Source organism: Pipistrellus kuhlii, unplaced genomic scaffold (assembly GCF_014108245.1).
Source record: "Pipistrellus kuhlii isolate mPipKuh1 unplaced genomic scaffold, mPipKuh1.p scaffold_m20_p_4, whole genome shotgun sequence".
Lineage (NCBI taxonomy): Eukaryota > Metazoa > Chordata > Mammalia > Chiroptera > Vespertilionidae > Pipistrellus > Pipistrellus kuhlii.
The window spans coordinates 56,405,771-56,430,268 of record NW_023425540.1 but is presented as its reverse complement, the minus strand read 5'-3'; the positions used below and the strand labels follow the sequence as shown (position 1 = coordinate 56,430,268).

Genomic DNA, 24,498 nt, shown 5'->3' with positions numbered 1-24,498 from the left:
TAGAAATTAGTTCAAATCATTTCCTTTTAAAAAATTTCACTGGTTGACATCTTTTTGTGAACTTTATTTTTTTATACCAGTTTCACTTTCACAACAAAATTGAGCATAAAGGACAAAGATTTCCCATATACCTCCCACCCACCTCCCACACACACACGCACACATTTGCCTCCCCCTTAGCAACAAAGCCCCAAAAGAGCATTTGTTACAAGTGATGAATCTAAAATAAAAAGTATTATCACCCAAGTCCATAATTTACATTAGGTTTCACTCTTGGTGTTGTACATAGAATGACATGTATCTACCATTATAGCATCAGACAAAGTAGTTCACTGTCTAAATCTTCTGTGCTCCACGTGTTCATTCCTCCCTCTCCTCTAACCCCTGGAAACCACTTTTTTTTTTTCCAATCACAGCTTACAGTCAATATTACTTTGAATTAATTTTAGGTGTACAGCATAGTGGTTAGACAATCATATATATTTCAATATTTCAAGTGCCCTCTTGGCAGTACTACTGATCTTTTTATTATAATCATAGTTTTTCTTTTCCCAGAATATCATACAGTATTATAATCAGACAACACATAGCCTTTTTCAGACTGTATTCTTTTACTTAGTCATATGCATTTAAGGTTCCTCAATGTCTTTCTATGGCTTTCTAGCTCCTTTCTTTTGAATGTTGGATAATATTTCATTGTCTAGATGTGCCACAGTTTGTTCATCCATTCACCCAATAAAAGACATTTTGATTGCTCCTAAGTTTTGGTATTATCAATAAACCTACTGTAAACACCCGTGTGTGTGTGTGTGTGTGTGTGTGTGTGTGTGTGTGTGCGGGGGACGGGGGGGGGGGGTTCACTTTCACAGCAAAGTTTTCAACTCCTTTGAACAAATGCCAAGGAGTGTGATTGCTGGGTCCTCTGGCAAGAGTATATTTAGTTTTATTAGAAAATGCCAATCTTCCAAAGTGGCTGTGCCCCTCTGTATCCCCACCAACAATGAATGAGAGTTCCTACCGCTCCCAGTCTTCACCAACATTTGGTGTTGTTAGGGTTGAGTGTGGTCATTCTCATAGGTATGCAGTGGTATTTCATTCTTGCTTCAATTGCATTTCCCTGATGACATGATGGGCAGCACCTTTTCATGTGCTTACTTGCCACCTGTGTAGCTTTTGGCCCAATTCTTAATCTGTTAAGGTTTTGGCCCATTTTTTAATCAGGCTGTTTGTTTTCTTAGTAGACTTTTAAGAGTTCTCTGTATATGTTAGATGACAGTCCTTTATCATATGTGTCTTTCACAAATATTTTCTCCTAGTATGGCTTACCTTTTCATTCTCTTGGCACTGTCTTTCACAAAGCACAAGTTTTTAATTTTGATTAAGTTGAGCTTAACAATTATTTATTTAATGGATTATGCTTTTAGTGTTGTACTTAAAAAGTTATCACCATATTAAGGTTATCTAGGTTTTTTCCTATGTTATCCTTTAGTCATTTTATAATTTTATGTTTTACATTTAGGACTTTGATCCATTTTAGTTAATTTTCATAAAGGGCATAAGGATGGATGTCCAATTATTCCAGCAACATTAATTTAAAATATCTTTTTTTCTGCTGTGTTCACTTTGTCACTCTGTCAATGATCTTTTGCCTGTATTTATGTGGATCTATTTCAGAGCTCTCTATTCTATTCCATTGATGTATTTATCTTTTATCTTATGTAAAATCCAAGCTATCTTGATTACTGTGTCTTTAGAGTAAGTCTTGAAGTTAGGTAAAAGTCCTCGGACTTTGTTCTTCTCCTTCAGAAATCTATGGACTCCTCTTGGTCTTTTGCCTGTTTATATAAACTTAAGGTTCAGTTTTTTAATATCCACAAAATAACTTGCTGGGATTTTTATTGGGGTCATGTTAAACCTATAGAGCAAGTTGAAAATAACTGGCATCTTGATCATACTGAGTCTTCCCAGCCACTGGATATCTCTCAAATTATTTCTTCTTTGATTCTCTCATTAGAGTTCTGTCGTTTTGATCCTACAGGTCCTGTACATACTTTGCTAGATTAATACCTAAATATTTCATTTGGGAGGATGTTAATGTATATGTTTTGTTGTTCATTGCCTCTTATCTTGTTCATTTTTTTTTGTATGTTAACATTGTACCCTGCAACCTTGCTATAATACTTAGTTCTAAGAGTTTCTTTGCTGATTCTCTTTAATTTCCTACATAGACAATCGTGTCATCTATATTTAGGTTTATATAAAGGCAGCTATATTTCTTTGTTCCCAATCTGTATACCTTTTATTTCTTTTTCTTGTCTTACTGCATTAGCTATGACTTCCAATATAATATTAAGAAACAGTGGTAAGAAGGAACATTCTTGCCTTGTTCCTGATCTTAATGAAAAAGCTTTGATTTTGTCACCATTAAGTATGATGTTAGCTGTAGGATTTTTATAGATATTCTTTATCAAGGCAACTGAGAGTTTTTATCATGAATGAGTGCTAAATTTTGTCAAATGCTGTTTCTACATCTATTCATATAATCACCTGATTTTTTTTATTAATGGCTATGTGATGGTTTCCAGTCATTGATTTTCTAATGTTGAACCAGCCACATACCTGAAATACACACCAATTGGTCACGGTGTATAATTCTTATGATACATTGTTGTATTTATTTCCTAATAATTAATAACTTTTGTGTTTATGCTCATGAGAGATGTGAATCTGTAGTTTTCTTTTCTTCTAATATCGTGTCTAGTTTTGGCATTAGGGTAAAGCTGGCCAAATAGAATGAATTAAGAAGTCTCTCTCTTTACATCTTCTCAAAGAGTTTGTAAAGAATTGGTAGGATTTCTTGCTTAAAAATTTGATAGAATTCACCAGTGAACCCATCTGAGCATACTTTCTGTTTTGGAAGGTTATTAATTAATGATTCAATTACTTTAATAGATATTTGCCTATTCAGATTATCTATTTATTCTCATTTTAGTTTTAGTAGATTGTGTTCTTCAAGGAATGGGCTCATTTCTCTACATTATCAAATTTATAGGCACTGAAGGTTCATAGTATTCCTTCATAAGCCTTTAATATCCAAGGGATAAGTAGTGATATACCTCTTTCACTTCTGAAATTAGTAATCTTTACTGTCCTGTGTTTTTGTTAATTAGCCTAGCTAGAGGTTTAGAAATTATATTGATCTTTTCAACAAACCAGTCATTTTGTTGTTTTCTCTACTGATTTCCTGTTTTCACTTTCATGGATTTCTGCTCTAATTTTTATTATTTATTTTCTTCTAATTACTCTGGATTCAATTTCCTCTTCTTTTTCTTCTGTCCTATGGTAAAAGATTAGATTATTGCTCTTAGATCTTTCTTCTTTTCTAATATTTGCTTACATTTCTACATATTTTTCTCTGTCTCTTCCAACTTTTTTTTTTCCCTTTTGGTAGTCCTTACCATTTTTTCTTGGTTGACAAGCATGATGTTTTGGAGAAAAGGAACTGATGTAAATAAGAGCTTTACTAATGTGGTGACAAAGTTGTCAGGGAGGGAAATTATTTTATAGTCCCATGACTAGGTCTCAGATTTTTACTAAGCCTGTGCCCCTGGACTGTGAACATTACATGTGTTTTTCAGTCTCCAACCCCCCTTTCATGAAACATGATGGCTAGAGTGGGCCAAAGTTGCATATTTCCCTTCCCCCAGTTTATTAAGCTCTGGTTAAACAGTTTCTCGTAAAGGCAGATCTTGTTAAGAAGACCAGAATACTCTGGCATGTGGCAAAATGGTTTCTTTTCTCCTTCCCCAACTAGGACAATGAGATTTTTCTCCAGTGTTCACTGTGAGAATCTGGTAGAGATCCAGGAGGTAAAACTCAAAGAAAATATGGGGGCTACTGAACAACTGGGTCCTCCTGAAGTTTTTAATTGTTACAGTTGTCCTCACTGAAACTCCAGGACTCGTCAATTACCATTCAGGTTTTTCTGCACCCAGCACTGGTTCCCAAGGAGGCTCTGATAGGTTGTGTCACTATATTGGCTTGTCAGTCTCTCTAATTTTGGCAGCAGCTGTTGGCCCTGTGACTTCACTTCTCTTATACACCTAAGAAGAGTTGTTCATTTTTTAAATTTTTCAACCTTTACTTATTGTTTGAATGAACCTCCAAAGTTCTTATGTGCTTGATTAGAAAAACTGGAAGCCTTAACTTTTGAAGTTGTAAAGAACCAATTCATTATTTTGCAAACTGGCAAATTAATAGCAAAAAGCAAGCATTTATCCTGCCTTCCCTTTTTAAATTATGCCTCGCGGTAACCAATAGTTGATCTAGGGAAAGTCTTAATTGAAAAATTCCAGCTAACATTACATCGGGAATTATAGAAGAAAAAGCCTGCCATTATGCAAACCCCACTGAAGTAATACATTAATCACTGAACATAAATTGTTTCTAAAACTATTAGATGAAAAGCAGAAGGGAAACTTTATTAACAGATTAATCAGGCTGGCAAAACTGGAACCTGTTAGTCTTATTTAAAAACACAAAATGGTGCTCGCTTCGGCAGCACATATACTAAAATTGGAACGATACAGAGAAGATTAGCATGGCCCCTGTGCAAGGATGACACGCAAATTCGTGAAGCGTTCCATATTTAAAAAATAAAAAATAAAAAATAAAAAAATAAAAACACAAAATGATAAATAAGCAGACACAGAAGTTATATACCTCTGAAATAAAACAAGAGAAAGTCTATACCAGCACCTCTGATGTGTACTTGTCCAAAATAAACAGCAAAAATCTTATCAAATCTCTAGATCTAACTTCCAGTTGATAGGAAAATTGGCAGATGAAGGAAAGCGTGAAATCACATCACAAGATACTAACAACAAAATCCAATATAAAGTTAATTCAATTCTATAGGGCAAAATTACCCAGTTTCTCCCACAAATAAATGGCATTTTAAAGAGGGGGGAGGACAACCTACATTAAAGAGAATTAATCAAATGTAATGTATGGGCATATTTGGATCCTAATTTAAATGAACCAACCACAAAAAGCATTTAAACAACAATAATTTGAACACAGGATATTTAATAACATTAGGAATTATTGTTCAATTTTTAAGTAGGTTAGTAATATTGTAATATAATTGTGTCTTATAAAAAAGAGTATGCATTTTAGCAATATATCCTAAAATATTTATAAATAAAATGATATCTGGAATTTTCCTTAAAATGATCCAAAATAGAAGGAAAAGTAGGTGAGAATATAGATGAAAAAGAAATTTACTATGTGGGTGAAAGGGTGGATAGGAGTTCATTTTACTATTCTCTCCTCCTTTGTACATTTGGAAATTTTCATAATTAAAACACTGTAAAATTTATCCAGAAAGGACACACTCTGAATGTAGAGAAATTTAGAAAATCCTAATCTATTTTAATTTTCTTTTATGATTAGTACTACGATACAATTTTTTTAAAGCTTAAAAGAGCTGCCGAAACCGGTTTGGCTCAGTGGATAGAGCGTCAGTCTGCGGACTGAAAGGTTCCATGTTCGATTCCGGTCAAGGGCATGTACATTGGTTGTGGGCACATCCCCACTAGGGGTGTGCAGGAGGCAGCTGGTCGATGTTTCTCTCTCATCGACATTTCTAGCTCTCTATCCCTCTCCCTTCCTCTCTGTAAAAAAATCAATAAAATATATATTTTTTTAAAAAGAAACAAACATGTTAAAGCTTAGAAGAGCTATTTCAATAAATAAAAAATAAAAGTTCTATGTGATAAAAAAAAAGCATTATATCATAGTTTAATTGGTGGTATTTTTTCTTTTATAAGAATACATAAAGTAACAGTATCCTATATAATCAAGAGGTAATATGCAAATTGACCCTCATGCCCTTACACAAGATGGCCACCTCCATGTGGTCAAAGATGGCCACCACATGATGGCTGGCAGGGGAGGGCAGTTAAGGGCAATCTGGCTGGTAGGGGAGGGCAGTTGGGGGTAATCAGGCCTGCAGGGGAGGGAAGCTGGGGAGGACCAGGCCTGCAAGGGAGGGCAGTTGGAGGCGACCAAGCCAGCAGGGGAGGAAAGTTAGGGGTGACTAGGCCAGCAGGGGAGGGCAGTTGGGGGTGACCGGGCCAGCAGGGGAGGGAAGTTGGGGGTGAGCAGGGAAGCAGGGGAGGGAAGTTAGGGGCAACCAGACAGTTGGGGCCAATCAGGCTGGCAGAAGAACAATTAGGTGTCAATCAGGCCGGCAGGGGAGTGGCTAGGGGGTGATCAGAATGGCAGGCAGGCAAGCGGGTGGGAGCCAACAGTCCCAGATTGAGAGGGACACCCCCACACACACCCAGTGTATGAATTTCATGCACCGGGCCTCTAGTATCTTATAATCAATAATGTCTTACATTCAATAAAAATAAGATGTTATTTAATATAGACACCAAAACTTATTTCTAGTCAGGAAATATAAAGAAAAACAATTTTAAAAGTCAAACAGGATAAAATATTTCAGTGCATTTAAAAGCCATTAAAGAAAATATAAAGACAAACCTTGATCATTTCTGCCTCTATCTGCTGATGAACAGCTATATAACTTTTTTTCACCTGCTGCTTGTCTTTGATCATCATGGTGAGCCTGTGTAAGGGTCCAGAATTTAGGTCCTCTGCATGTGTCTTCATTATCCTACTAAGTTGTTCTGTTTGCTGAATCATAAGTAGCCAAGACTTTTAAAAACATAAAGAAATAAAATTAGGATGTATTAAAAGTTTGCATTTAGCTGTGCTTTAATTGTCCAAGAAGCTTAAACATTTAGTGTTACACAAATGATTACAGTAAGATAAAAATAGATTTCTATCAATTGTGCATTAAGCTATGAATAGTTCATATTTAACATATTCAACTTCAAATCCTAATGCTTCAACTGTAAGTAATCAGAGACTATGCAGAATACTAGGAAAGGGACTAAAGGGACTCAGAGAGTTCACACTTGCATTCTTCTGTTTGTTTTTCTTTTCTTTTTCTTTCTTCCTTTTCTTTTTTAATCTCCACACCATCAATTTTTAGAGAATGGAAATGAGAGGGAAAGACAGAGAGAAATATCAATGTGAAAGAAACACCTCAACTGGTTCCAGCCTGGGGAGATGCCTGTAACCAAAGTACACACACTTGACTGGAATCAAACCCAGTGCCCTTCAGTCCATAGGCCTAAGCTCTATCCAATGAGCCAAACCAGCTAGGGCTTCTGTTTGTTTTCAACACAATGATATATTGTTTCTGCTCACACCATTCTAATTCCTCAAAAAGGTCACTATTTCCTGATGCAACAGAATTTTCCAGTCTTTATTCAAAACCTGTCTCTGTCTGGCATCAGATCTTGCTGACTCTTCTATTTTGGCTTGTATGAGTTCTTATCTTCCCACATACAAACTTGCTTCCTCCCTTCCAAAAGATGCTTTCCCAGTCTTTCTACCTGACCATCTTTGCTGCTTATGTCTTAAATACAGACAATCTCTGGATTTCTAGCTATAGTCATTCTCTGTTGTTAATAGATATCATCAATCCTCAATGGTTTCCAGCACAGCATATTGCCTCAAGAGCAGAGACACAAAATGGTGGAAAGGATAAGTCATTTGTTATTAGACTTTCTAATTTATAAATACTGAAAAAAGTAACAGAGGAATGCTCTTCATTATATGTCTCCTATTCAGAAACAATAATTAGAGATTTACCACAGAGAGAATCCCTGTTAAAGATGGACAAGATATGCTTTTAGATATTTACAGTTGTTTTCTACTCTAATGTTTTTAATCTGTAAATGAACAGATTTATTTTTTTATGTTAATATTCTAATGCAATCTTAAATCAAAATTGTAACCTAAAGAAAAGCAAATTCTTAGTCAAAGTCAAAACTGTCATGGTCTGAGTTAATAATATTGTCTTAAATACATTTCCATATTCATTTCTTAAAATAAATAAATAAAGCTTATGTAGAGAGGAGGGCATTTTTAGTTTGTTAAATGCTATTAAGAACGTGGAACAGCCGAAACCGGTTTGGCTCAATAGATAGAGCGTCAGCCTGCGAACTGAAGGGTCCCGGGTTCGATTCCGGTCAAGGGCATGTACCTTGGTGGCGGGCACATCCCCAGTGGGGAGTGTGCAGGAGGCAGCTGATCGATGTTTCTCTCTCATCGATGTTTCTAACTCTCTATTCCTCTCTCTTCCTTTCTGTAAAAAATCAATAAAATATATATTTAAAAAAAAAGAACATGGAACAAAACCTGTGGTCTATGAACACATATTTATATCACAAAGTTTAAAAAAAAATAAAAATAAAACACGTGAAAACAAATTTTAAAACTACACAAAAAATAACTAAAAACAAACTAAATGGCCCTAATATGTCTTGCAGGTTTACCTTTTTCATTTGTTATTTTCACTCTAAAAAATACAATGTTGGAAAAACATTCTACAGCATGAGGATAATGTTAAGGTTACAAAAAAAGAAAGTGAGAGGAACCAGTTCTTTCTCTATCTTCAAAATATAAATAATCTCTAAGTGCCTTTTTGTACAATACATTTTTGTGGTTCTATGTAGTTGTTGCAGTGTAGGGGAGAAGCCTTTTTAGAAGCCAGCATTAAAGACCACAAAACTAGAGCGAATGTCCTCCTGCTCCCAGAAGGGCACATCTTATGCTACATAACAGTTCACGGTAGTCACTGCGGGAAGTCTAAGATTTCCAAGATATATATTATCGCTCTGCCTGTCAATCCCATGTTGTCCTCAGTGTCTCCCAATCTGACCCAGGACACTATCTATAGAATCCTATACCCTCAAGAACTCCTGCTGTATGATGAGATAAGATATACCTAATACCAAAACTTTCCATTTATCTTCTAGAGTTAGCACAGACCTGGCTTTATCCTACTCCCAACCTCCAAATACTGCTTATATGTAAACATTCCCTCTCTTCCTAAAAAGTCTCTTGTCCTCAGAAACTCTGGCCACCCTTCCCATGAACAATCCATCAACAAGTCTTTCTGATTATCCCTCCCACGTCTACCACAAATCCACCCACATTTTTTATAAAAAACGCAACTGAGTGTCTGTAAACCACAATAAAGAAATGCACAATAAAATGAAATTTGCTTGCAATTAGAAACCACAAAGGAAACAGAGAGGGTTTAGAAAGTTATTTAAAGAAAAATGGATGAAAATATTCAAAACTTGAAAACTAAAACCCACAGATTCAAGAAATTCAATGAACCCAAGCACAAAAACCATAGAAAAAACCACCTTCTCAGTATCATATCTGAGTCAAATAGTCTTGGGACATTTAAATCATATATTTTTAATAAACTAGTAATATATATGAAACTTCACCAATTATAGCTCATTTTGATGAGTTCCTGGATATCTTATTTTTTGTAATAGAATTTAAAATTCTTCCCCTGTAAATGCAGCAGGAATGGACTAAGTCTCCTTCTCTGCTTACTTCATGTCACAATATCCAAAACTATAGATCTATTCTCATCTGGTGTAGCTTTTTAAAGAACCAATTGACTGGAGATATTTAGTGAGTGAGCAAGACATGGAGTCATCTTTCAATGTTTGGAGAATTTCACCTTCCATAATTAAAGCCTTTCTAACAGTAAAGGGGTTGAAATGTTTAACTTTTATTTCAAGTCCTATAAAGTCTCATATTATTAAACACTAACAAAATAACCAAAAAGAATCCTGACTAAAAATACTATGCAGATGAAAAATTATCAAATAAATCTTTTAAAAATAGAACAGAATTAATATAATCAAAGTCAATAGTTGGGTTCTAAAGATTGGCAACAAATATCTGAACTGCATTAGTTCAGTCATTGCCCAATCTCAGAAGTCACAACAACTAATGCAACTGAAACAGTAATAAAAGAAAAAGAAATTTAAAAAAATACTCCCAGCAAACAAAAAGGTTATATATAGTATAACCTTTATACTATAAAGGTTTAAAAGTATCAGTTTTACTAGGATAAATATACAATCAAAACACTCTATTCGGTTCTTTAAAAGAAAACTATATATAGGGGGAAAATGTATCTTTCAGGAAAGAATACCATGCTTTTCACCTTTGAAGTAACAGATGTGTAGTGATGTAAATCAGTATTCCATAAACAGGTAGTAATTTAAGGGTACTGAGTTCATTATACCAAAAAAGAATTTCTTCTATGACACTATGTCAAAGAATGAACTACTACTAGAGCTATAATTACAATAAAGCACTGAAAATAATCAACAAGATAACGCAAGCTTGAAAATTTCCTAAATAACAACTGTCATAAATAGATTTCTCCACAGACTATATCTTCCAACTACTCATTTTCTTTCTTCTTGCTTACATACTTTTAAAATACAACATAAAATTGCCATGAAGAATGTATGTTTCTGTACCACACAATAACTAAAAATAAATGGAACTCTGAAACAAAAGTTTTAATGCAGAGTTTGCCTACTACATAAGAAGAAGGTTTTAGAATCTCTGAGGTCTAACCAGATAGAGAAAATCAAAAGACAAGTCGTCATTACGTTTCCCTAAAACTGAGGTTTTCAAAGACTGAATTATAAGTGCAAAGGAAACCTGAGGTATTTTCCATTTAGAAGAGCCTGTGTGTCTGCATTTTCTAGTTTCCTTAGGCCAGTGGTCCACAACTCTGTCTGCAATAAGAATCAACTGGGAGCTTTTAAAAAAATACCATTTCTTAAACCCACAACCAGAGATTCTGATTTAATACTTTTCGGAAGGGGTCTAGATATCAGTATTTGTTTCCCTAGAAATTCGAATGTACAAGTTTTGCTGTAATGAAACAATGTATCCCTAATAATCACTGGGCTAGTGCAAAATCACGTAGTCAAAAATCACAGAGCGTATGGGAAAATGGTGTTACAACACAAAAAATTCATCAGGGACATACTGGAAAAAAGACGGGAACCTAATAAAAACTTTGCATAGACTTAAGAATATATAGGTACTATAATAAACTGGCACTTTACCTTAAAAAGACCCAGTGTTCGCTTGTCAAAGTAGGTGTCAGCATGATGCTTCAACTAACTTGCAAATCACTCAAATTTATACACATACACACACACACACACACACACACACACACACACACACTTACACAATTACATTGAGGAAGGGAAACACAGAGCAAATTTAGCAAAATGTTAATAAGTAATGAATAGTCGAGGGCACAGGAGAATTTTTTCTATTCTTGAAACTCAGCTATACATTTTAATTTTGTTAAATAAAGACATCAAAATCACTAGTCACAAGTCTTCTGATTCCAGTCAAGACAGAGTAACAGGAATAGCTTTATCTTCCTGCCTAAAACAACTAAAAACTGAACAAAGTACATTTAATAGACAGTACTCAAGCCACTGGATACAGGGCAATGAAGAACAGTGAACCCAGGTTACCAAATCAAGAAAATCTTCAGGCCACAGCCAAGCTAGAAAGAGCCAACCAGAACACATGAATTGCTGTGAGTTCAAGAGACTAAGTTCAGAGACACCAGGGGAATCAGTATACTAGAGAAGAGACAAGAATAGAGTACTAGAGAGAAGAAAGTGACACAAAGAAAAATCTCAGAACTGCAAAAGACACCCTCTTGATTATTTAGCTAAGGGTTGAGGAAACCATGCCAAGGAAATAACTCTCCCATAGGATTACAGAAAACACTGTCCAGAGCTCACAGAGCCACAGAACCCTGCCAGGTCCCGACAGCCAGAGTGTAAAACGTAATAATTTGGAGAGCATCCTATGAGGGCTGAGAATGATCTTGCCCCACTAGAGGAGATAAAATTCACCCTAGATTACATGTAACTCTGGTGCCACCTAACAAATGCAAAGGCAAGAACCAAATAGATCAAGCTGTGTCCAAGTAACTTAACCATATCCCAAAATAAAACTCAAGGATATTTAAAAAAATACAAAACAACCTAGTACCTTAAAAAGGTAAAATTCACACTACCTGGCATCAAATCAAAGATTACCATGCAGAAAAATACAACTCAAAATGAGAGGGAAAAAAATCAGTCAATCAAAACTAACCCGGAAATAATACAGATGTTAGAAGGCAGGGAGAATAAAGCAGTTACTATAACTGTATTCCACATGTTCAAGAAACTAAAGAATAAACATATTAAGTTGAGATGTGGAGGATATAAAAAGATTCTAACTGAACTATAACAGATAAATCTTTTTTCTTTTTTTCTTTTTTTAAAGATTTACTCATTTCAACATGAAAATGGATCAACTACTCAGTTTCTGTTTCCTTCTCTCCAATTCCCTAAACTACAGTACAGATGTCGGGTAAAAGAGATGGGTTTTGGTAGGTGTGAGAAAATAAAGAAATGGCACACATAGGCATATTTAAATTTAAATACTGGCAAGACACAAAGTGAGACTGTCAGAGAAAGGAGAAGGAGGGAGGAAGTAGCATTGCTGGAAGAGGAGTGGTCAGGAAAATGGTCAGAGTTTATCTCATTGAAAGGATTATTAAAGGGCACCAGAAATGAACAATATCTGTCATGAAAAATACATAGATATAATTTACAACAGATCTGACATTGCATAAAAACAAGATTAGAGAAATGGAGGACATAATAATAGAAACTAACTATAATAAAACACATGAAGAAAACTATGCAAAGGCACATAACAAGTTGATTAAAACCAGTGATAAAGAGCCCTAACCAGTTTGGTTCAGTGGATAGAGCATTAGCCTGCATAGTGTCCAGGTTTCAATTCCCAACAAGAACACATACCTTGGTTGCAAACTTAATCCCAATCCCCAACCCTGGTTGGGTATGTGAGGGAGGCAACCAATCGATGTTTCTCTCTCACTTCTCTTCCCTTCCCTTCCACTCTATAAAAATTAATGGAAAAAATATCCTCAAGTGAGGATAAATAAATAAATAAAATCAGCAATAAAGAAAAAATTTTAAGCACGGCCAAAGGAGGGAGGGAAGGGAATAACATATATTTCATCAGCAACAATGCAAGGAAATATTATAGTGGTATTTTTGAAGTACTGAAAGAAAAAATAAACAGCAAAAATATTCTTCAAAAATAAAGATAATATAAACATTTTCATACTTATAAAACCTAAAAAAAATGAATTATCAGCAAAATTCCATTATAAAAATGCTAAAGGCAGTGCTTCAAGAAGAAAGAAAATGATACCAGATACAAATCTAGATATACAACAAGAGATAAGGGTACAGTACATTGTAACTCAATGGGTAAACATAAAGACTTGTGTTTTTATTATCTAAAGTACTCAAAAGATAATCAACTACTTACCGCAATATTAATAATAACAAGAATGTATCATGGGATTTATCCATATGTAGTATGACCTATTTGCCTGAAGCACAATTACGATGCTATACATAATAAATGATGAAATTATTCCTCTTACCTTAGAAACATTGCTGACATAATTCACTTGAATAGTGCTTTCTTTATCAACTTGATTACAAAGGTTCTGTAAAGTAGATGCATATTCTTTATCACTTTTTATCCTCAGGGCCATAAATTTCTTCACTGTTTCCAGTAACCGTAATTCCCAGTCTTGCAATTTTAACACAGCTTCATGTGAATTCTTCAGGTCACTCCCAAACCCCATTTTTGTAAGGCACTGTCTTATCCTCCACACTGCACAAGCGAGCTTTCTAATCAGTGCATATCTGTGTATGTAAACAGAAGAAAAAAATGTTAAATCCAAAGAAAGTTTGCCTTCAAAACAAAGTTATGGCTCATTTTAGGGTTGAAAAAAAAAAAAATCACTACAACTGAATGCTTTCACACCAAAGATGTCCACCCTCACCACTTTTTTTTTTATTCAACACTGCACTGAAGGTTCTAGTAAGTACCATAAAGTAAATAAAATAATTTCTATTAAAATTGTACAGTAAAACTATATTTGCAGATGACATGACATTGTAGATAAAAAAAAAATCTTAAGCAATACAATAAAAAGTTTTAGAACTTTTATAAAAATAAATAAATAAAATTACAGGTTAGGAAATCAATATAAACAAAGATCAACTATATATCTATACACTAGCAATGATCAATCCAAAAACAAACTTTAAAACAATTTATAAGAACATCAAAAAGGATAAAATATTGCCGAGATCGGTTTGGCTCAGTGGATAGTGCGTCAGCCTGCAGACTGAAAGGTCGCAGGTTCGATTCCGGTCAAGGGCATGTACCTTGGTTGCGGGCACATCCCCAGTAGGGATGGTGCAGGAGGCAGCTTATCTATGATTCTCTCTCATGGATGTTTCTAACTCTCTATCCCTCTCTCTTCCTCTCTGTAAAAAAAATCAATAAAATAAATTTTTTTAAAAAAAGAATAAAATATTTAGGAATAAATTTTACAAAATAAATGCAAAACTTGTATTCTTAAAATTAAAAAACATTGCTACAATCAGAAAGACCTAAATAAGACTCATATCCCCAAATCCTAAAGACTTAACACTGTTAAGAAGTCAAGACTCACCAATTTGATTTAACTCAATACATATTAACATCTAAGCTAGTTTCTTTTTTTGCAAAAATTGACAAGCTAAAATTTACATAGAAATTCAAATAACCAAAAATTAACAAAAAATATTTCAAAAGAACAAAGTTAGAGTATTCACACTTCCTGATTTCAAGACCTACTGAAAAGTTACAGCAATGAAGATAATGTGGTACTGACATATGGTAGACATAGATATCAGTGAAGTAGAACAGAGGTTCCAGTTATACATCCTCACATTTATGGTTAAATTTTCTATAAGGGTGCTAAGTCTACTCAATAGGTAAAAAGGTCTTCAACTAATGATGCTGATGGGACAAATCGATTTCCACATATAAGAGAATGAAGCACAATACCTTCCTTAGAATACAATAAAAAATAAACTTTAAAGGGATGTAGCTCTAAATATCAGAGCTACATCTCTTTACAAAACTCTCCGAAGATAACAAAGTAATCTTCATGGCTTTGGCTTAGGCAATGGTTTCTTAGATACAATAACAAAAGCACAAGCAACAAAACAAAAATACATAAATTAGACTTCATCAAAATAAAAAAAAATCTGTATTTTAAAAGCCACCACCATCAAGAAAAGGAAAAGACAACCCACAAAATGGTAGAAAATATTTGCTAATTCTATCTGTCATGAAACTTCTATCTGGAATGTATAAAGAATTCTTACAACTCAATAATAAAATGACAAACCAATTAAAGTGAACAAAAGATCTGAAAAAAGATTTCTCCAAAAAGATTCACAAATGTCCAACACATACATGTAAATATGTTCAATATCATTAGTCATTAGGAAAATACAAATCAAAATCACAGTGAGATTCCACTTCACACCACCAGTATGTCTATAATCAAAATGACAGATAATATCAAGTATTGGAAACTGTGAAGAAATTAAAGCCTTCCTACACTGCTGATGGAAATGTAAACATTTCTCAAAAGTTAAACATAGAGTTATTATATTCCTCTGTTCAGTATAAACCCAGGAGAAATGAAAACATATGCCCATAGAAACACATGTGCAGAATGTTCAAGTAGAATTATTCATAACAGCCATAAAGTGGAATAATCTCAATGTCCATCAATTGATGAATACATAAATAAAACACAATATCCATACAAATAAAATACTATTTGACAATAAAAAAAAATGAAGTATAGATACAAGCTACAACATAGTAGATAAACCTTATAATTATGCTACGTGAAAGAAGTCAGAATCAAAAGAATGACATACTCTATAATGTGAAATGCCCAAAGTTTAGTGACAAAAAACAGAGTAGTGGTTGCCGAAAGTTGACAAACATGGGAAGATATGAGGAGTAACTGCTGACTGATTCTGCATTTCATTTTGAGGGATAAAAATTTTCTAAAATTGAATATGGTTGCACAACTCTTTGACCTAACTAAAAAATCATTGAATTGTACAGTTTACATGGGCAAATTTTTCAGCATATGACCTATATGTTGTCAATAAGTTGTAGTCCTAGCCAGTTTTGCTCAGTGGATAGAGCATAAGACTGTGGACTGAAGGTTCCCAAGTTTGATTCCAGTCAATGGCACATACCCGAGTGTGGGCTCGATCCCCAGTTGGGGCCGTGCAGGAGGCAGCCAGTCAATGATCCTCTCTCATTGATGTTTCTATCTCTCCCTCTCCCTTCCTCTCTCTGAAATCAATAAAAATATATTTTTTAAAAGTTATAAATGCTTCTAAAAAAATAAATAAGTTGTTGTAAAAAGTCATTACAGCTTACTATGATCATCTAAAGTTCAATTATCAGAAACTTTCCCAAAATATTCTGCTTGTTTGCTATAAATTCTGAAAACTATGACACAATATATTTTGCTCTCAGCCTCCTAGAATTTCAGGCAATGAATCTTTCATGGCCAGTTAGAAAAAATGAAGAAACACACCTTTTATATTTAGTTTGGCTCCTCCATACCAGAAGTCAATTTCTTGTTAATTCAGCTGAGATCCTTTAAGCCATACAGAAAAAAAGGAGAAGAGGTTTATCTCTCTAACCTCAGTGATATCATCTAAAAAGATGGTAAAAATGTGGGTTGTCCAAATAGAGAACAAATTACAATTTCCCCCCCACTGAAAACTGTCCAGTTTTATGATCTAGCAAAAAAGTAGGAGAGGGGGAAAGTAGTGGAAAACTGTACTTCATCAAAGTTTCCGAAGTAGCAATCAGGATACTAAATGGACCTTAACATAAATAAGTCAATGTAAAGTAACTGACTTATTCACTTAATATAGAATAGGATAATTCTAGGTTTTTGTTCCACTTTGTATATAGTAGTTTTGAATATTTTATTTTTATATATTATATCTTTATGTGGCACAAAAATTTACAAGGAACATTTTTCTGTTATTCTACAGCTCAACTAAGTCTCACTGAATATACATTCTATCTCATCCAATGTTTTCAATGAAAAAGTATGGAACATTATTTGAGACTAAAGAAAGGTGGAACAGCTTACTTTTTAAAAAAAAATCATATCTAAGATTATAGTTAATTTTATTCAGCATTTGGGATAAATCAGGCAGAAACAGAGTATTATACAAAAGTGTACTAGTGTTCATCAACAAAGATGTCTATTTTTAAATAGCATCATTAAAAAGGTGAACGTATGGCTCAGACATTGAGCATTGACCTATAAATCAAAAGGTCACCAGTTGGATTCCCAGTCAGGGCATGTGCCAATCAATGTTTCTATCTCTCTAACCTTCATCCTTTCTCTCTCTAAAATCAATAAAAAACATTATTTTTTAAAAAGTGAAAGTAGTAAAAATTCTAATAAACTACTATTTCAATTTATTTCAAGCTATCTTATTTAATGTTATTCAGTTTGGATTTTAGGATCAAATGAGTTATGTTGTGTTTTCAATTCACCATAAGTAATTATTTAAAATTTTAAAGAGCCATTAAAATTTGCTATATTCTCAAAATTCATTTTGTATAAAATATATCTACAAATACATTCTTCTAAAACAAAAATGGAAGTTATTAAATAGCAAAATATAAAACACATTAGTTTCATTGGTTGAATAATAGAATTCCCGTGGTATTTCTTGTAAGTATAATGGTATATGCAAGTATTTATTATAAGTACCTCTTGTCCTTCAACTTTTGACTCAACAACTGGCAACTTTTATATTCTTTAATTACACAGATGGAAATATTATTTTGCAATATTTAAATATAATAATTAAATATAATCTTTAACAATCTATAACATAAATACAGTTTACTATGTATTGAATATTCTTTTTAAAGTAAGGCTGATTTATCTTAATTCAGATGTCTTATAAGAAAAATTATACTTAATTATTTCCTTTATTTTAATATTGACAACAAAACATACAATGAAAGATATGCTAAATTTAGAAAAATTAGAAAATACATGAATAAAAAATGTGTAATAGAAACAGAAAGTCTCTCATTCTTCTCCATCAGATATTCTCATAAGCAAGCAAGAAATTCAATAGAGTTTTTTTTTTTTCAGCTTGAATTTATAAACCTTGACTAATGAAACCTATCAAAATGACTTTGTGGTTTGAATTACTTTATCAAAATATGTTTATTCATTGATAAAAAGTACAAAATCATTAACCAGTTAAAATACAAAGATAATTATCTAATGGTATTTCTTATCTTTTATAAGCCTTAATCCTGACAGAAATCACAGTGATTCTATTTGAACAAAATATCAAGCTGCCTGCAGCAAGACAGAAACAAAGTCAAAAGCCTCCCCAGAGCATGCAAGTAATAACCACAGTGACAAACCAGAAAACTTGACCACATATAAAAATAAAATGAGGCGCTGTTTCAGAAGCAGTTACACAAGCAGGTGTGAACAGTCACCACGTCTAATTCTGAAGAGAGCATCATTAATTAAGTTAATATATGGTGACCCTGGCCACCTTAATGACACAGTCTTTAAAACTCCTCCTAGGTTGTTTTTACTTGAAAACGTTGCTCCTAGCTTACCTTAAAAAGAAATTAAATTCAACGCAAACAGCACTGGCCTGGGCAGCCTATTGGGACAGCATTAATGAATGACAATGTCCCACTCCAAGAGAATGCTGAATACTAACTGCAAGTCTATATGCAAATGAACAACATCTGTGCTTTTAAATAAACTTTTTTTTGTTTGTTTTAAAAGTGTATTTGAAAGTACTAATATTTAAAATTATTTAAGGAGAATAGAATTATTACTTTCTTTCTTTGCTTTAAGATATTAATATAAATCAACAGCTATTTATTGAGTAACTATGGGAGAGATAATGTTAGGTGTTTATAGCTAAACTAGAGGCCCTATGCACGAATCTGGTGCAAGAGTAGGCCTTCCTTCCTTCATTCCTTCCTTCCCGACTTCCCTCTCACACCCGGGACCCAGGCTGGCTTCCCTCAAGCTGCCATTAGGCACCGGAGACCCATGCTTCCCCTCTGGCCTGGCTTCGCCTGGAAGGATGTCCAGAATGACATCCAGTAGGATAAAATTTATCCAGTAGATAAAAATCTTCATTACTGCCTTTAAGCAATTTACAGTGTATGAAGACTAACTAGACAAGTTCACAGGTAATGATAAATTCACTCCAAATTCATTCAGCAACATGTACTGAGCATCTATTTGGCAAGTATATTTCTGAGTGGCAACAATACCAAGACGAATAAGATTACAGATCCTAATCTCAAGAAGCTAACAACTTCATAGGGGTGACAAATCTGAAAACCTATGTTTTCAGGTTTACAAATACAAATTGGTTACAGGTTCAGAGGGAAAACAGGAAGTATGCATAACATTTCTAATGTCCATCAAGGAGGGGCTCAGAGACATAAAAGCATAAGGTATAAAGTGTTACAGAGACACAAAGAGAAGAAAGAGCTACTAAGAAAAGAAAGATACATAGAGGACTCAATGCATGTTGATTAACTCCTGGATGGAAGTTCAGTTTTCTTATCTTCAAAACGGGGATAGTAATACCTACTTTGCAAGGTTGTCATAAAGGTCAAATGAAATAACGTATTTAATGTGTCTGACACTGGGGAGACTTATTAAAAAGTAGTCATTACTAATGAAGCCTTAGAGAAAGGACCCACATGATAGAGACTGTGGAAGAGCAAGTGGTAGAGTAGCGTTTCTTCCTAAGTGGAAGTTTAAGCATGAGCAAGGATTCACAGTTAAAAAAATGAGGAATGTGTTTGTGAAACATTACTAATTTGAAGGAAAACAGGAATAAAAGGTTTAAAAGATAAAATATGACCACAATGCATATAACCTACTTCTAAATTTGAGAAACTTTCTTTATGATCAACTAATATAACAGAGTTCAATTTTCAAATTGAGGTCAAACAATCCTTTTGCTTTAAAGAAAGTAACAGTGTCAAAAATAATTACAATATCCACATATGTACTTTCAAATAGGTTTATTAAAAGCAAGCACTAGCAGAATGGCAACCATCAAGGTCCCATCCGTAGTAAGTTAAAACCAGTCCCTAAACACTGCAATAAGACAGCCTCTCAGGCAACCCAGATCAGACAACTCCAAGTTAGAACTTGGAGTAAAGTAAGTTTCATTCTTGGGTGTGTTTTTTTATGTAACACTCTTTTCCCAAAAGGAATGGCTTGATCCCCACTCCCACCCCATCTTTTCTCTATAATCATACCCTATCAAATGTGTTTTCTTCCTTAATTGTTCTTATAGAATTCTATTTAATTTGTAAATAAACTTCCCTAAATCTCTAACCTCCACTTACCTGAAACCCAGCTCCCCCAAAGCACAGTGCAACTATACCTCTCTCCATTCTACCACCCACATCCATGAGGTTGGGGGAGGGAAGTGTGATGGGTAGTAACTTTATCCTGATTCCTTAGTGCCATTTCCGAATCACCACTCTTCCGAACATATTGAAAAATCTCTTCATTGTAATTTACATCATTCAGCTTTACCAAGTCCTAGCCAATCTAGCTGTTATTTGTCTCTAAACCTTCCTCTCAGTATCCACTTGTCCCAAAATGTTATTCTCTAAACCAATTCTTATGTTCACCCATGGAGATTTGAACCTCCAGTCTTTCTCTTCTCCAAAGACCCATTTGAGCCAGCTCCATTTCAACTACACCTGCTATGACACATGGCCTGAGTCTAAACTGTTCCATCTCTGCAATGGTAAATTTTTTTTAAGCTAACTTTATTTTTTTTTAAATATATTTTATTGATTTTTCACAGAGAGGCAGAGAGAGGGATAGATAGTTAGAAACATCGATGAGAGAGAATCATCGATCAGCTGCCTCTTGCATACCCCCTAATGGAGATGTGCCCGCAACCAAGGTACATGCCCTTGCCCAGAATCGAACCCGGGGCCTTTCAGTCCGCAGGCCGACGCTATATCCACTGAGCCAAACCGGTCCCGGCTGCAATGGTAAATTTTAATATTCTACAATAGTTTTAGGTCATAACCTAGTACATTCCATCTCTCTGGAGTCTTGACCGATTCTGTGCTCGAACTGACCAGCAGACCCTGAGCAAAGGATGAATGGATTACTCTGACACAGATTTCTCTGAAAGAGAGGCTAAGGGATTGCTTGGCTATAGGAATCAAGCTGCCCCTTTTAACTGCCTCCTTAGGCTTTCATTGTAACAACAGCTAAAACTACAATTAACTTTTAGATACAATCAACAGGGTAAGTATCCTTGAGAAAGCACATGCTTCTATAAGGTTGGGTATAAAGACTAAACATAGAGATTCCAGTAAAACACCTAGGGGCTTGGACTTGTTTGGAAAAGTCAAGGCAGGGGATGCTATCTTCTGCCAGGTCCCCAGAGGCCCCTGACCTTTCAGAGAATCCTCCTTATAGGCTTTCCAACCAAGTTCCGTGCTTCCTCACAATTCTATACCTACTCTTTGACCTCAAATAAATCTCTAGCTGTCCACCGATTAAACTATATTCCCTAAAAATTTATCAGTTCCCCCTAACTCCTCTCTCTTCTAAGATGAATATGCCACTTTTCTAGATATATCATCCAGAACTGGGATACTTTTAAGAGTGAAAGAGACGCAATTCTTCATTATGCCAGGAAAACAAGGGTAAGCTTAGACTTTCCCAGGCAAACTAGGGCATATAAGCCCCTACTTCTTTCCTTACACATATTGAATCAATTGACTTCCCCTGACTTTTCTCTTTCTACGTTTGTACTAAAAATCTCCAACTCTGACTCAATCCCTCCTGACTCACCAGCCATTAAAAAAAAAAAAAAAAAAAAAAAAAAAAGCTTAGCTAATTCTTACTAATATTTCAATATTGTGCTCATATCACCTCCTCCAAACAGCCAGCTCTTTCTCTGCAATTTGTTATCAGAGAACTCAGTAATCACAGTGTCCTATTCATGATTATATCGCCATGTTTCTCACATATCAGGCATATAGATGTACTCAATAAATCTTAAAGTTCTACTCTAATCATCCCTTATGTGTCTATTCTAAAATGCATTATATGAAAAATTAAACAAGTCAAAAAGAGTTAATTTTAAACTAACAGATAGCAATTAAACTAATAACAACTAGAAGGTGGTTGTTTTTTGTCCTGAGCTTTTTACACTTTATGTCTTATGAACCCTAAGGAACACGAAGGGCTCCTGGTGCTAACCAGGCTCAAATTTAAAAAGATTAAAAAGCACTGCCTGTTAGCCATTTCTGCCTCTCAAGCAAATTGCACCTCACAGAGAAGCTTCCGCACTGTATCTCTGCCACCTGAGCCGGCACTTATTAAGAAACTAGAGGCCCAGGGCACAGATTTATGCACCAGCGGGGTCCCTCGCCTGGCCTGTAGAGATCAGTGGACCTCCGCGCCACCGATCCCGCACAGCACAAAGTAGTGCGCAAAGTGGCAAGTGGTTGGGAAGGAGCCCAAGCCCCAACTGGGCACCGTGCCACTCCCACTCATCCCGGCCCCACTGCACTGCTCGGATGAGCAGGGGCAGTGTCCATGGGAGAGACTCATGCTACAGCAGCTGTGCTCACCAACCGTGAGCCCAGCATCTGGCACCCATCTGTCAGCTGAGCACGGGAGCACACTGACCATCAGGGGGCAGCTCCTGTATTGAATGTCTGCCCCCTGGTGGTCAGTGCATGTTAATAGGCTTTTATAGAGAGATTCTTAAAGTCCTATTTCAAACAATAGGATGAGGCTTTCCCCATCCTATTGGAGCTGTGCACCTCTGACCATTCAGAGCAACTCTGTTCTGACCAATCAGGGACCTGGGTCAGGGAATTCTGTCTATATAAGCCAGCTCCCCTAGGGCTCAGAGAGTGCACTTCCCACAGGAGACTGAAGACTGTTTCCTAGGCTCCCAAAGATGCCTCACTGGAACAGAGCAAAGCAGACCATCATGGAGCAGAGCTGCCTAGCTAAAGAGGGATCTCGCCCCAGGGCAGCCTCAGTGGTTGTGCTTTTCACAGCTGTGCTGCAGCACTATGGAGCTGTGCCACAATGATGCTGTTTTCTGTTGAGCTGTTTGCACTAAATAAAGTTTCCTTCCTCACCACACACCAAATTGGGGACTCCTGTTAGCACTGAATTGGTTCCAACAACCACTGATTGACATCCCCATACATTTTATTGCACTGGTTTCTGACTGTTATTCTCTCCTAGTTCTGTCTTTTAATACATCCATCAAATTTCAGAATTACAAAAAGATACATAGAAGTCAGGGATTAAGCAAGAAAAGCAAATTTTGGAACATATATATCAAATGATTATGTTTTGAAAATTATACAAATATAAACATGCATGTTCTTGAATATGTATAATTTAAAAGTAAAAATGGCCCTGGCCAGTGTTGCTCAGAGGCTAGAATGTTGGCCCACCCACCAATAGATCACAGGTTTGATTCCTGGTCAAGGGCATATACCTGGGTTGCAGGTTCAATTCCCAGCCCCAGTCAAGGCACATGATGTGAAGGCAACCAATCAATGTATCTCCCTCACATCAATGTCTCTCTCTCTCTCAATCTCTTTTATCCTCTCCCCTGCTCCTTTCCACTCTCTCTAAAAGTCAATGCAAAAAAATATCCTTCAGATAAGGATTAACAAAAAACAAACAAAAAAGTAAAAATTTATATACATCAAACTTTTATCATTAACTACCTCTGAAGAGTGAGACAGAATAGTGGGAAGAATGCCACTTTCTAATTTATGTACCTCTAGTTTGCATTTTTATCACAACTATATATATATACACACACACATACACACACACATACACACACCCAGTGACCGGAATGGCAGAACAACCAGAATAAGCAGTGGCTATAATAAGCACTGCAGCAGAAACCAGTCTGATCCGGACCCCTATCTCCCCCCCCCATCCCACCCCCTGCCAGCCCAGCCCCTAATTGGTCCCCAACACCCCAATCGGGGTGGGACCGGCTGGCCAACCACCCATGGCTCCTCCCTCCAGCCAGCCCATCTCTGATCCACTCCCCCACCCCAATCAGGGGTGGAGCTGGCCAGACCCCACCCATGCACGAATTCATACACCAGGCCTCTAGTAAAGATATAAAGAAAAGATTCCCCAAATAATTTTTAAAGAGTATTTTTAAAACAAAAGATTAAGAAGATAAAAATCAAATTTCACAGATACAATACTTAACATTAAAAAATTACTTCTCCTTCAAGTATTTTTTATTTAAATTTATTTTGAAAATAAAAAAGGCACTTATATCATGATAGTTACTTTTATGAAAAATCTCCCAATTACATTTTCCACTCATAGAATGCCTCCGATTTCTGAACAACTTCATTCCTGCTTTATAACCTAGGCTCCTGAACCATTCTAGCTCTAATTGAGCGCCTCAACAATAAATCGGTCTAACCACAGGTCCAACCATTACTGTGGTTGCACAGCAA

The 24,498-nt window shown here is 35.4% G+C and overlaps 1 protein-coding gene and 1 non-coding gene across 19 annotated transcripts in view; one reads left to right on the top strand and one right to left on the bottom strand.

The window, feature by feature from the left end:
• FER (FER tyrosine kinase) overlaps positions 1-24,498 on the bottom strand; it is a 242,510-nt gene that overhangs the window by 198,500 nt on the left and 19,512 nt on the right. For 17 of the 18 annotated variants that reach the window (XR_004982824.2, XR_004982828.2, XM_036408936.2 and 14 more), the window contains 2 exons: positions 13,469-13,736; positions 6,550-6,723 (listed from right to left, as the gene is read on the bottom strand). Coding sequence is in view for 16 of the 18 variants with exons in the window: in XM_036408936.2 (XP_036264829.1) it covers positions 6,550-6,723; positions 13,469-13,675 (381 nt within the window). In the remaining 2 variants the exon portion in view is untranslated. Of the gene's footprint in view, positions 1-6,549; positions 6,724-13,468; positions 13,737-14,813; positions 14,936-24,498 lie in introns of all 18 variants that reach the window. The other variant, XM_036408941.2, reaches the window with a different exon arrangement.
• LOC118704068 lies at positions 4,546-4,652 on the top strand. Its single transcript, XR_004983281.1, has one exon. It is a non-coding gene; the product is annotated as a U6 spliceosomal RNA (small nuclear RNA).